The sequence below is a fragment of the Convolutriloba macropyga genome, chromosome 8 (genome assembly GCF_964194025.1).
Source record: "Convolutriloba macropyga chromosome 8, txConMacr16.3, whole genome shotgun sequence".
Classification (NCBI taxonomy): Eukaryota; Metazoa; Xenacoelomorpha; order Acoela; family Convolutidae; genus Convolutriloba; species Convolutriloba macropyga.
The window spans coordinates 57,014,733-57,029,191 of NC_134475.1; the positions used below are offsets into that span (position 1 = coordinate 57,014,733).

The window sequence follows — 14,459 nt, forward strand, 5'->3', positions numbered from 1 at the left end:
CACAACCGACTTCTCAATAATGTGCCATTATTGTGATGATGGGACAGGACAGCAAAAGAGAACTTCAATGATTGGAAAATGTCAAACAATAAGTAAAAAAATTATGAAAATTTGTTGTATCAACGCCAAAAAAAAATAATTTAAAAATTAAACCAGCAATGAAGACTACATTATCATTCAATTGAAAAAAATGCAACTTAATTTTGCTGAGATCGTAATAACAGGTTGCAAAAAAAAGATTGAAAATGGCAAATCTCAAAAAATATCATTTTTTTTTACCACACATTTTCTAAAACTTTAATTGTAACCTTAAAACATTAACACCTCAGGACATAACAAACGTAATTGTCTTGCTAATGGTATGAAAACTTTCCAAATAGAGAAACGTAAAAAATCTTTTTGACTTTCTAGAAAGCCGACTGTACATGTCTTTTGTGAAACTAAGTCAAAAGACTACATATTAAGAATGAATACACTAAGAACTCAAAATTTCACGAATAACTTAATGCAAAGAGTTGAAGCCAAAGAACTATAAAGTTTTTGCTGATATCGTCGCATTGTTCATTGGCCTCACTTTGCAGAGATTTGAGAATTGTTCATAATTGAGGTTTCATTTGAATTCGTTGGGTTCTGTAACTAACAAAAAAATGTCAAAGTATTTCAAGAAATATATGCAGCGCCCCAATACAATCCAAAAAATTTTTAAATTCTAAGACTCCACAACCAGGCCACACTTGTCTTGCTCTTAATGTTTCTTCAATGAATCAAAAAATTGTTCCAAATGTAAACGAAATAGCTAATTTGACCAAAAGTAATCATATCGAAAATAAAAGGAGATTTTTGTATACTTATCGACTTCAAGTTATTTTATGTTTTTTTAATTTATCAAAAAAAGCATTAGACAAGTTACTTAAAAGATGCCTATATACCAGTTAGGCATTTGATTTTTTTGCTCAATCATAAGACTACAAAAGAACGTGAAATGCTTGCAAAACCTAACAAATAATAAAAAATAAAAAGAAAACGGTTTGTCAGAGCAGTTAAAATCATTAGCTTTTCTCATGAAACACATTGTTGTTTCAATGGAAGGTATTGAAACATATACGAATTTTCTATTAGGTGAACCTTAAAATGATAAATGACCTCCTGGTAATTGGGAAGAAAAAAAACTAAAAAGACCCAAAAAGAATTCCGAATCATTTTCCATTGCAAAAATCAATGTCGAGTTCAAAACTAGCTTTGCTATTGCTGCGCGGCTGTTAAAAACCCAACTGTTTAAAAAAAAATCGAAAAAAGGTTGATTTTTCAAAAACAAATCTTAATATATCAAAATAGAAATGTGCCTTTTATAATAAATATCCGTATCGTAATAACAGGTTGCAAAAAAAAGATTGAAAATGGCAAATCTCAAAAAAAATCATTTTTTTTGACAACACATTTTCTAAAACTTTAATTGTAACCTTAAAACATAAACCTCAGGACATAACAAATGTAATTGTCTTGCTAATGGTATGAAAACTTTTCAATTAGAGAAACGTAAAAAATCTTTTTGACTTTCTAGAAAGCCGACTGTACATGTCTTTTGTGAAACTAAGTCAAAAATCTACATATTAAGATTGAATACACTAAGAACTCAAAATTTCACGAATAACTTAATGCATAGAGTTGAAGCCAAAGAACTATACAGTTTTTGCTGATATCGTCGCATTGTTCATTGGCCTCACTTTGCAGAGATTTGAGAATTGTTCATAATTGAAGTTTCATTTGAATTCGTTGGGTTCTGTAACTAACAAAAAAATGTCAAAGTATTTAAAAAAATATATGCAGCGCCCCATTACAATCCGAAAAATTTTTAAATTCTAAGACTCCACAACCAGGCCACACTGGTCTTGCTCTTAATGTTTCTTCAATGAATCAAAACATTGTTCCAAATGTAAACGAAATAGCTAATTTGACCAAAAGCAATCATATCAAAAATAAAAGGAGACTTTTGTATACTTATCGACTTCAAGTTATTTTATGTTTTTTTAATTTATCAAAAGAAGCATTAGACAAGTTACTTAAAAGATGCCTATATATCAGTTAGGCATTTGATTTTTTTCTCAATCATAAGACTACAAAAGAACGTGAAATGCTTGCAAATCCTAACAAATAATAAAAAATAAAGAGAAAACAGCTTGTCAGAGCAGTTAAAATCATTTGCTTTTCTCATGAAACACATTGTTGTTTCAATGGAACGTATTGAAACATATACGAATTTTCTATTATTGAACCTTGAAATGATAAATGACCTTCTGGTAATTGGGAAGAAAAAAATGAAAAAGACCCAAAAAGCAAACCGAATCATTTTCCATTGCAAAAATCAATGTCGAGTTCAAAACTAGCTTTGCTATTGCTGCGCGGCTGTTAAAAAACCCAACTGTTTCAAAAAAAATCGAAAAATAGTTGATTTTTCAAAAACAAATCTTAATATATCAAAATAGAAATGTGCCTTTTATAATAAATATCTGTTTAAATTACAGAAAAACGTAAAAATATCAATTCCAGAAAACATTCCCAAGGACTGGAGGTATATTTAGGCCATATATGAGTATTTCAATAATGTGTCCGCAGTTTTAATGTCTGCATCACCGGTAAAACTAGACAAAGTTGGCCATATCGGCCTATTTGATGCCATTTTTTAATAAAACATTACCGGCAGATTGCCGGAAAATAGCCGCCGTTGATTCGAATAAGCATGATTGGGATTGAAAGAATAGAAGATATTGAAAAAAAAAAATTTTTGTACAAAAACTTTTTTTGCAGTCCGATTTTTTTGATGGCCTACAGGGGCTACTATCAATACCAATAGGCATTAGAGATGCTAACTAAGACTTATAGGAACGACGTTCAAATAGCGGGCATCTATAATTGGGCTTTATGGGTTTATCCCGTTTCTACTTCTGACTTCAATTTTTTATACTGAAACTGTTCATTTTGAATTGCTTTGCTGAGCAACTTATGTTCAAAATCACTTTTAGCAGAATGAGAGAAGAGAGAAACTAGCCTAGAGAAGTCAAAAAGCTATCACGCAAAATGTTGAAAAAGCGGCAAAATGAGGTAAAGCGAAACATTTTTTTATTCGACGAAGTAAAAAAACATAGCAGGACAAGTCCTGACGTACAATTCAAAGAATTTTCATTGACTAAACAGAGAAACTAGACCTAGAATGGACTATGAGTGAATTGAGAAAACCATTTTTAAAAAAAATCAGAACAAAAAAATAAGAAATAAACAGAAAATCAGTGTCAAAATGCCACATGTGAACAAAAAAACCACTAGCGATAAATGAAAATTCTATTCAAACAAAAAACTAGGCCTACAATGAGCTGTGATTGGGTTGGGAAAACCATTTAGAAAAAAATCCGACCCAAAAAATTGAAAAAATAGTAAAAATCAGAGTGAAATTGCCGCATGTGAACAAAAAACCACTACCGAGAAACCGAATTTTTGTTCAAACACCGTTTTCTCACTCTACTTTAAAATTAGAGCGAAAAAATTCACGCCGCAAAACCACTCGCGCCGCAAAACCACTCGCTTTTTCGCTCCATTTCCTGTTTCGGCGTTACCAAAATCACTACTCCAATTTGACTTCAAAAATCATGAAAATGTGTGAACAGATCTTAAAAAAAACGACAGCGCCCCAATACAATTCAAATTCTTTGAATTGTAAAATATAGGAGCGCTATAATAGCCGGCTGAGAAGATGAGGGCGGCTATTAAAAAGGAAAAAAACTCTGACTTCTCAAAAAGTTAGCTGAAAAATTTGCCAAAACAGTTGGTTAAAAAAATTACCTGTCTCTCTTCTATCTTATAACAAAAAATAATGAGACTATCCTTAACAATTGCGTCATATTTTAGCAAAGCTTGATCATAATTTAAGCAAAAATTATGCAAAATGTGAACAAAACAATGGCTAATTTCCACAAATCTTAAATCTATCGTAACTCCTTGGAAAAAACTTGAAACTTTTTGTTTGAAATTCTGCGCTTTACAAGCTTTCTCAGGATACCACTCACAATCCTGTATGGTTAATATATCGATCTGCAAAAATTGACGGAACAAAATTAACCCAATTGACTATTTTGTTCCTCCCCATTAAAGTGGGTAGGAACAATAAAATTCGGTTAACTTTAAATGCAGTGTGAGGCTTGAATATTTTACGAAATGATTCTTACTTTAAACAGTTAGTTTTACTACTTATGTGTGAAGAAGATTACCGAAACAGAAAACAATTTGAGCTGGATCACTCCAATTCAAAAATTTGAGAACTTATCTCCTAAAAATGCTTGATTAATCCCAATTTTAATTTCGGTCAATTGGTTACAAAAAACTTGGCAATGCATTTAAAGCTATTACTCATTTTGAAAAAATAGAAGAGGATTAAATAGAAAAACGGCGGTGAACGATAAATGAAGAAAAGCGAAACCACTTAAACAATTTTGGAAACTACAAAATTTGCCACCGCAAAACTAATTCCCACAAACTTTAGATTTCAGTGCTTTTCATCTAAAAGCAAGAACCAATTTGAAAGTAACATGAAACAAAATATAGACAGAAAAAATAAAACTAAAAAATAAAACAGAAAAAAATCAAGATCTGTCAACAGTCTTCACCAGTTGCAATTCCAAACAGTTATGTTTAACTACACAGCTAAACTTCAATCAATTATTGCCAACCAATTGATAGAACAATTAACAAAACGCCGCCTGTAAAAAGACGAGGAAAAACACGACAAATGAACAAATCGTTTATGAATGAATTTTTACAGTTGTTAATGCCACGAAGTAAACGCAAATTCTCAAACTCCGGAGTAAAGTCAAGTTTTTGATTACGCTGGAGAAGGCGTTGGGAATCGCGTGGTCACTTGGGTAGGCTCTCGCTGTAGTTTCAACAACTACATAACTTACAAATAACTACATTTTATCAGAGTATCTTTTTCCAACAATCTTTTCAAAACGACTTTTTGTGTGAGTAGCCTAGTTTATAGCCTAATCTGATGAGAAATTACGTCAAGATCCTATTTTTATTAAAATTTTCATTGTACTCGAACAAATCATCTCTTTGCTATGTTATGCAACTGTCATTGAAACGGGAGATGTTCACAATCTATTATACTCACACAGTTCATTGCAAAACGCAAGATCCCAACGTCACAACAACTGCTCTGGAAAAAATCCCAAAAGATGTTCCGCTGAAAATAAAAAAACAACTAAAAAGACCAGTAAAAATAGAAAAGAGCAAAATTCAGAGAATATTCGTTTGTATGATTTTGCTAAAGTCTGCCCTAACTAACTTTTTAATAAATCCTCATAAAAATAACAGCATTTACAACAAAATGTCAACTATTTGAACGACGCAACAGAAAATTTTACCGTTAAATGCACCAAACATGTAAAATGTTGAAAAATTATCCAATGATAAAATTAAGAAGAAACACTTAAAACCAAAAACAGCAAAAAATGATGAAAATGTTTACTGTTTGATCAAATCAGATGAAAATTGCACTCTTATAAAAAACTCTCATCTACTTTTGAAAACTGGCAAAGAATACAAGAAGAACTAAAATGCATCAATAAAAAACAGAATGACAAAGTTAGTTCAAAAGGTTTGCCTCAGATGGTCAAATACATTTCTATACGTGAACCTACTAGTTTATTAAGTTAAGAAAAGAACAGTTTGAATAAAAAGTTGAATGTGAAATTGGAAACTGATTGAAAAAAGCTGCACGTGGAGAAAAAACATTGCTCGCTTAGCAACCATTCTTCAATATCTGTTTTTCTTGTTTTCTCTCAGAATATCCCAAATCAACTAAAACTCCCATCAAACAACTAAAATAAACTGGCAGAACGCAGCAAAGAAGAGAACAAAAGAATCTTCAATCACAATTGAAAAAAAAATTTAAAAAAAAAGAATTGAAAACAAAACAAACAAACCTTGTTAACGTATTCCTTCAGCAATTGGCTCGTATATATCTTCGATTTTGATTTTTCGTATAAACTACAAAACTGTTCAGACCGTGTTTCTAAATTGCTCACGATCATTAGATTTTAATTGGAATGCCCACAATTGCAACAAAACAATAGAATTTGACAAAAATCTGCAAAAATGAGAAATCTGCAAGTTAGTGTAAAGCTACTTTTATATGCAGAAAAGAATAACTAATCAACTTGAGTTTTAAGCTTGAAATTTATAGTTGAAAAAAATTTTCAGAAATATTTTTAAAAAGACAGATTTAAGAAAACGGCATAATAAAGCCGCATCTGAACGAAAAAATTGCTCTCTTAGAAAAAAATGTCTGTGTAGCTTTACGCCTCGTTCGGTTTAAAGACGACAGCAACAAAATAATCAGTCAAACATTTCTCCGCTCTTCGAATTTGAGCCACAAAACAAATTTGTCAAAGGTTATACACTTTCAAGAGTATCATTGTTTTGCTCGCTGACTTAGCTAAATATAACACGACCAGAAGAGTGAACTTCGCAGAGAAATGGTCTTTTAAATAGCTAGCTCAAGCCAAACCTATCACAATTTGTGCAGAATATAAAATTGAAAAAAAAATTATTTTGGATTGAAGAATTTGAAAAATGCAGATATCAACGAAAGCTTTGTTTTTTCTCAAGCAATAAAAAATATTGAGTTGCTCTCAAAAATTTAGGCAATCTGTGATAGACTAAAAACGTTCCTATTTAAAAAAAATGAGAAAAGTGACAAAAACGATTTTTTTCTAGCTTTTCGGTAATGTTTCTCCTGAAAAAAATGACTATAAAACAACGAAATTAAATGTTTTTGTACTGAACACATCCTGCGTGGCAAAAGCAAAGCAACAAAACACAAGAAGGCACGAAAAATTAGATTTAATTACCATAAAAATTTCAAAAGAGCTCCAAAAGAGCATTAGTATCTTGTTAACGCATTGAAATTTATAAAGCAATTGGCATTTGTTCAGATGAATGAATTATTTGACAGGGCTAGACGTGAACAAAAAAGATGATGTTTTAGAGCAATTTGCTAACTTCTTAATTTCTCACTCTCTCGGAAACAACAAAAATTATTTTTTTTGTTGAGTGAATTGCTCTCAAACGATAGGCGACTTGTTAGCTTTGTCAGTAGATAGCCACGGTATGGTGACGCTAGCTTTAGCTGAATTGGAGGGCATGAGGTGAGCGCCTTGGGGAAGGCAGCCGGCTGCACGGAGCCCTTTTGGTCTGAACGTTGTTGAAGTGTGGGGAATGAGGGGGGGGGGTCACCCTATAGTAACTGCCCTTCACAAAATTAGTATAAGTCTCCAAAACAGTTTCTGTAAATTGTGTACTTGGAAACTAGCGAGTTGAAATGCTCTAGGAGAAATTAAGTTCCGTTGGGCGCTACCTGTTTATCCCGTTTTTGAGGAGAGTCAGAAGAAAAATTGGTAGAGCAAAAAATATTTTTTAAAAAATATAACCCGTAGAACACCGGAAACGACTCGAAGGTTCGTACAATATGACTCATATCTATCACTGCTTATTTCAAAAATAAGCTTAAAAAAAGCAACATAAAGATTTAAGAAGTTTATGTGAAAAATGTGGGCTAATTGAGTATGAGGAATGAGTAGGCGTGGGGGTTAGGTATGTGTGTCGGGGGTAGGTGTGCGGTAGTGTAGGTGTGTGTGCATGTTTATGTGTGTGTGCGCGTGTGTATGGGGAGGGGGTAAATTGTGTTGAGGGATACTTTGGGGGAGGGGTAGTCAAGAGAGGTTGGGTCGTCATATAATGGATCAAAAATTCTCGAAGTGACTTTTGAGGAAACTTGTAGAATACCAATACTCCTATTTGAGTAGTAAAAACAGTGTGAAGCAAGTCAGTTTTGGAGTAGAAATGTGGGTAGTTAGGTGAGTTGGGGGGGGGGGGTAGTTGGGTTGGTGGGCAAGGCTTGGTCGTAGTTGTGGGGAGTTTAGATATGTTGGAGGGAATTAAAAAGGAACAAAAGTTCTGGAGTTGACCTTTTAAATACGAATATTACCATCAGTTCTTAATTAAAATACATTACAAACCAGCCTACTATTAAAGCCCATTGTTCGAAAACAGATGTCAACGTTCTAAAACAGAAGTCAATTTTCATAAGTAAAAGTGAAGTCATGACTTCAGCTTCAAAACATCCGGTAGAATACCGGAAACGATTCAAAGGTTCGTGCAATAAAAAATCTAAAATAATTCTCCTTTTTGAGAAAAATGAAAAAAAGAAACAAAAAAGGCAATATACAGTTTGAAAAAATCAATATTGCCGAGAATTCTGGGTAGGAAGGTATGGGGGGTATTTGGGGGTGAGGGGTGGTTAGTTGTAGCAAGGGGAATGCAGCGGGGGTCTTTGGCTGCACGGAGCCCTTTTGGTTTGAACGGTGTTGAAGTGTGAGGAATGAGTGGGGGGTTGCTGTGGGGGGGGGGGGGGTCAAACTATAGTAACTGCCCTTCACAACATAACTATAAGTCTCCAAAACAGTTTCTGTGAATTGCGTACCTGGAAATTAGTGAGCTGAAAGGCTCTAGGAGAAATTAAGTTCCGTTGGGCGCTACCTGTTTATCCCGTTTTTGAGGAGAGTGAGACAAAAAATCGGTAGAGCAAAAAATATTAAAAAAAAACCCGTAGAACACCGGAAACGACTCGAAGGGTCGTGCAATAAGACTCATATCTAACCATGCAAAAATAAGCAAAAAGAAAAAAAAAGCAATATAAAAAGTGAAGAAATTTATGTGAAAAATGTGGGTAGCCAGTTGAGGAGGGGGGGGGGGACTAGTTGAGGATGAGCGATTAGTAGGCGTGGGGGGTTAGGTGTGTGGAGGGGGTACGTGTGCAGTGGGGTTGGTGTGTGTGTGTGTGTGTGTGTGTGTGTGTGTGTGTGTGTGGGAGGTTAAATTGTGTTGTGGGCTAGTTTGGGGGAGGGGGTGGTCTAGAGAGGTTGGCAGGTCTTAAAATGGATCAAAAATTCTCGAAATGACCTTTTAACCTTGAATGCTACCATCAGTTCTTAATTATTATACGTTACAAGCAAAGTTACTTATAAACTCCATTATTTGAAAACAGAAGTAAATGTTCGAAAACAAAAGTCAAATTTCAAGACATGACTTCAGCTAGAGAAAACTTGTAGAATACCAATACTCCTCTTTGAGTCGTAAAAACAGCGTGAAGAAAGTCAGTTTTGGTGTAGAAATGTGAGTAGATAGGCGAGGTGGGGGGGGGGGTCTGGTAGTTGGTTGATGGGCAAGGCCTGGTCGTAGTCGCGGGGAGATTAGATATGTTGGAGGGACTTAAATAGGAACAAAAGTTCTCGAGTGGACCTTTCGATTTTGAATATTACGATCTGCTCTTAACTAAAATAATTTACAAACTAATCTACTTTTAAAGCCCAATGTTTGAAAACAGAGATAGACGTTCTAAAACACGTCAATTTTTAAAAACTAAAGTCAAAATTGAAGTCTTGACTTCAGCCATAAAAATCACCGGTAAAACACCGGAAACGACTTAAGGATTCGTGCACTAAAGACTCTAAAATAGCCCTCCTTTTTGAGATATATGAAAAGAAACAGCAAACAAAAAACAATGTGAAAAAATCACTTTTGCGGAGAATTCTGGGTAGGTATGTGGGGGGGGGGGGTTTAATTGGGTTGGGGGGGGGGCTGGTTAGTTGGGGGTTTTGTGTGTGGGGTGGCAAGGTGTGGGGGGATAGTTGGGGTAGGGGAGGGGAAGTGGATAGTTTAGATAGTTTGGAGCGGCTGATGCGGGATCAAATTTTCTCAAACTGACCTTTTAATATTTAATATTGCTATCATTGTCAACTTATATACAATACAAACTCAGCTAATTTTAATGTCCATTGTTCGAAAACGGAAATCAACCTTCGAAAACAGAAGTCAATGTTTGAAAACAAAAATCAAACAAAAGTCAAATTTCAATTTCAAAATTTTCAATGACTTCAGGTAAAAGGCATAGTTGTTAGCATACTGGAAACGACTCGAAGAGTCGTGCAATGAAACTCTTATCTAACCCTATCTATTTCAAACATATGATAAAAAAAACAATAATAAAAGAGTTTTTAGAGAGAAATGTGGCTAGGCAGTAGGAGGCGTTAGTTGGGGGGGGGGGGGGGGGGGGTGTAGGGTGGGCATAGTTTGGTTGTAGTTGGGGGAGTGGGTTAGTTTAGACCGTTTCACGTTCAATATTACATTCAGACTTCAATTACTATACATTAGAAGCTCAGCTATATTGAAAGTCCGTTGTTTTCAAAACGGAAGTCAACGTTCAAAAAGGAAAGTCAAGTTTCAAGTCTTGAATTCAGCTAAAAACAAAGCCGAAAAATCGCCAGAAAATGAAAATAGCCGTCGTTCACCCGCTTGATGCTCATTGTGATTGAAACAGAAAAAGAGAAAAAGAAGAAATAAATTGACCGAATTTCTTTCTCTTTTTTTTTTCACTGTCAAAAATGTTCTTATTTGGTGTGCGTTTTCAGTTGGTTTCTAAAACTATACTTAACTCGGCTTCTAAACTGAAAACTAATGAGCTTAATACCAACGTCAGCTAGCAGAGCACTCTAATGAATTTTGATCAACTAATTTTGAATGACATAATGACCGAGATTTATTGGTTTATCCCGTCTTTTTTGATTTGATTTTTTGACTTTGCCTTTATTCACCAACTTGTGTACTTCTGTACGTGAAAATATTCAAAATCCATTCTGTTGAAACAGTGAGTGAGGGAAGTCAGAAGTCAAAGGTAAAAATGGTGACATATGTAAAAAGAAAAGCGTGATCAAAAGGTAAGACGAACTAAAGAACATAGCAGGACTAATCCTTACGTAAAATTCAAAGAATTTTCATTGACTGAACAAAAGACTACACATAGAATGGACTAAATCAGATCTTTTCAAAAAATCAGATCAAAAAACATAAAAAAAAACAAAAAATCAAAGTTAAAATACAGCATGTGAACAAAAAATGGACTCGCGATAAAAGGAAATTTGAGCACAATAAACTGGGCCTAAAGGGAACTACAATCGGATTAGGAAAACAATTTAGAAAAAAGTCTTATCGAAAAAAACAGTAAAAAAATCAAAGTGAAATTGCTCCAAAAGAACAAAAAATCACTAGGAGAATTTTTGTTCAAACACCATTTTCTCACTCTACGCAAAAATCGTAGTAAAAAAATTGACAACGAAAAATCACTCGCTTTTTTGCTCCTTTTCCTGTTTCGGCGTGACCAAAATCACTACTCCAATTTGACTACAAAAATCTTGAAAATGGGTGAAATGATCTTAAAAAAAATAAAAGAAACATAGCAGGACAAGTACTGACGTACAATTCAAAGAATTTTCATTGACTAAACAGAAAACTAGACCATGAACGGACTATGAATGGATTGGGGAAAACCATTTAGAAAAAAATCCGATCCGATAAATCGAAAAAACAGTAAAAATCAAAGTGAAATTGCCGTTCAAACACTGTTTTCTCACTCTACTTTAAAATCAGAGCAAATAAATTTCACGCCGCAAAACCGCTCGCTTTTTCGCTCCACTTCCTGTTTCGGCGTGACCAAAATCACTACTCCAATTTGACTTCAAAAATCATCAAAATGTGTGAACAGATCTTAAAAAAAAGACAGCGCCCCAATACAATTCAAATTCTTTGAATTGTAAAAACATATAAGGACAAGTCCTGACGTACAATTCAAAAAATGTCATTGACTGAACAAAAAACTAGACATAGAACGGACTATGAGTGTATTGGGAAAATCATTTGTAAAAAATTAGATCGAAAAAAAAATCAGAAAAGCAATGTCAAAATGCCGCATGTGAAAAAAAAATCGAAAGCGAGAAATGTAAATTTGATTCAAACAAAAAAATAGGCCAAGAAAGAACAAGGAATGGATGTGGAAAACCATTTAGAAAAAAAAATCCAATCCAAAAAAAATGAAAAAAGAACAGTAAAAACCAAATTGAAATTGCCGCCTGTGAAAAAAAACCACTAGCGAGAAACGAATTTTTGTTCAAACACCGCTCCGTTTTCTCACTCTACTTTAAAATCAGAGCAAATAAATTTCACGCCGCAAAACCGCTCGCTTTTTCGCTCCACTTCCTGTTTCCGCGTGACCAAAATCACTACACCAATTTGTCTTCAAAAATCATGAAAATGTGTGAATAGATCTTAAAAAAGACAGCGCCTCAATACAATTCAATTTCTTTGAATTGTAATAAAAAGACAGCGTCCCAATGCAATTGAAATTCTTTGAAATGTAAAAACGAGAGTGCCTAAATAATAGCCGTTGAGAGGCTGACGACGGCTATTGAAAATCTGTAGAATCTCAACAATCCTCTTAGAGTCGTAGAACCTGCAGAATCTTAATACTCCTCGTCGAGTCGTAAAAACCTGCAGAATCTCAATACTCCTCTTCGAGTTGAAAAAAAAGACCAACAAGACTAATATAATCGCTAAAAACTTCTTTTGAGAGTAATTAATTACCTTAATAATATCCGTTGAGAGGTTGACTGCAGCTATTGTCAGTACTCATTCAAAATTATGATCATGCAACTTCTTACACTGGTCAACCTTGTGCAAGTTCGGCTGAGACTTGTAACTCTGAGCCATAGTCGATGATTATAAATGCTAGCAAAACAAAACTTACTGAGATTTTTGCCAATGATGCTTGCTCCACAGACAAACATTTCACCTTCAGGGCTGAATGGCAAGTCTTAAAGTCTTATTAAAAAACAGATCGAATCAAAAGCAAGCAAAAAAACTTGTTTGCTTTTTTGTTTCTTTTTTCTAGGCAATGGGGTTGCAGTGCCAAAAATCTTCACGCTTGTTATATTTAAGCTTTGCAAATAGACTCGGATGTGTGTCGCAAATACACTATCTCAAAGTGTAGTAGGAATCGCAGAGCGAATCCTTGAATAAGTGTGTTTTACAGAATTGGTTTATTGGAATCGCGATGCGAATCCACAGCTAATTTGTCTTAAGTAAATTAAGAGCGTTTACAGAAGCAACTTGAATTCAGACGGACTAAATGAAATTCTGATTACTTATAATAAAATACTGTGAACAACATATGAAATAGTATAGTAGACTAGCGGGAATATTTTTATATGTGAATAATAAAAAGTCATAACTCAAGTTATAAGCGCATGATATAAATATTAAAAATAGAGGATAAAATAATTAAGTACACATAAAGGTTTCGATATAAGTATACATACGTATCACATTTCCCCCATGACAGAAAAATTTTAATGTATTTACAATTTTTAGGGTCAAACAGAAACTATGGAAATGAAAGAAAATTTAACACAACATAAAGTAAACTGCAAAGATGCCACAAATGTTATTTTGAAGAAATGAAAAGATTGATCATTAAGTATATGCGAAGCATGTGTGCTTAAGAAAAAATTAACTGCACATTTGTGTAGTATGTAATTCCTTTAATAACATTATCACTTGACAATAATAGACAGCTCATACAATACGAAAGTATAATTGAAATTGGGATTCGGAGGGCGAATACGCTTTAAAGTTTGGAGCATGCAAAATGAATACATTGGAATGAATAAATAACAAACACACACAACAAGACGGGGATTCGCGGAGCGAATACATGAATGAATTAAAATTAATACATTGGACAGCAATTGAAGAAATTAACGTTAATGTATCCATTAAAGACTGGATTCGTAACACGGAAACATGAACGAAATAAATAAATGTAGTTTACATGAGTTTACGTAGTTTTAACAGTTTTGTTCAAATTTCATTTTCTGCATCCCACACCGAAAGTTCCCGTTCGTGTTCATATTCATAATATCGAACTCTTGAATCTGGCGCAGAAGCTTGACCAATTTGGATATCAGGTCGTGGTGGGGAGGGAATTCTTGATTGTTCCGCATTTTGAATCATTGTGACTACTGTATTTTCGTTTGTTGAGCCCTTCTTTTCTTTTTTCGATTTTCGGTTTTTCAATTTATTGGAGCTGGATGATGCCAACGAACTGGTTGGAGATCTGTCCGCATCTGCAAATCCGTAGAATTGGGGCCGTTTGCGTTTTCGAGCTGCTTGTTGTTCTTGTGAGGCGGAGGACGTTACTGGATTTTGTGCTGAGGACGTTGATGGGGCGGGTACTATCGATATGAGCAGTTGTTCCGGATCTGTTGTATTGTTATTTTCATTTGACGCAACCGTGTGGCGACTTCGTTTGTGCTGTGGTTTTAGTAAGTTTACGGACTGTGAGGGCTCGAGAGACATTTGAGTTCACAGATGAGAGAACGGAAGTAGCATCACGATGGCGATGACGAATCTTGATTTCATTATTGACATCATTACTATGCTTGGCGATCTTTGTCTCCGTTGTTTGTTCATAGGGTGCAGGACGTCTTTGTGCGTATGCCCAGAGATTAGTAGACCTT

The 14,459-nt window shown here is 34.4% G+C and overlaps 1 protein-coding gene across 1 annotated transcript in view; it reads right to left on the bottom strand.

Moving 5' to 3' along the window:
* LOC142344213 (uncharacterized) overlaps positions 1-14,459 on the bottom strand; it is a 100,829-nt gene that overhangs the window by 62,651 nt on the left and 23,719 nt on the right. Inside the window, exon 6 of the mRNA XM_075395763.1 lies at positions 12,689-12,741. Within this exon, the coding sequence (XP_075251878.1) occupies positions 12,689-12,741 (53 nt within the window). The remainder of the gene's footprint in view (positions 1-12,688; positions 12,742-14,459) is intronic.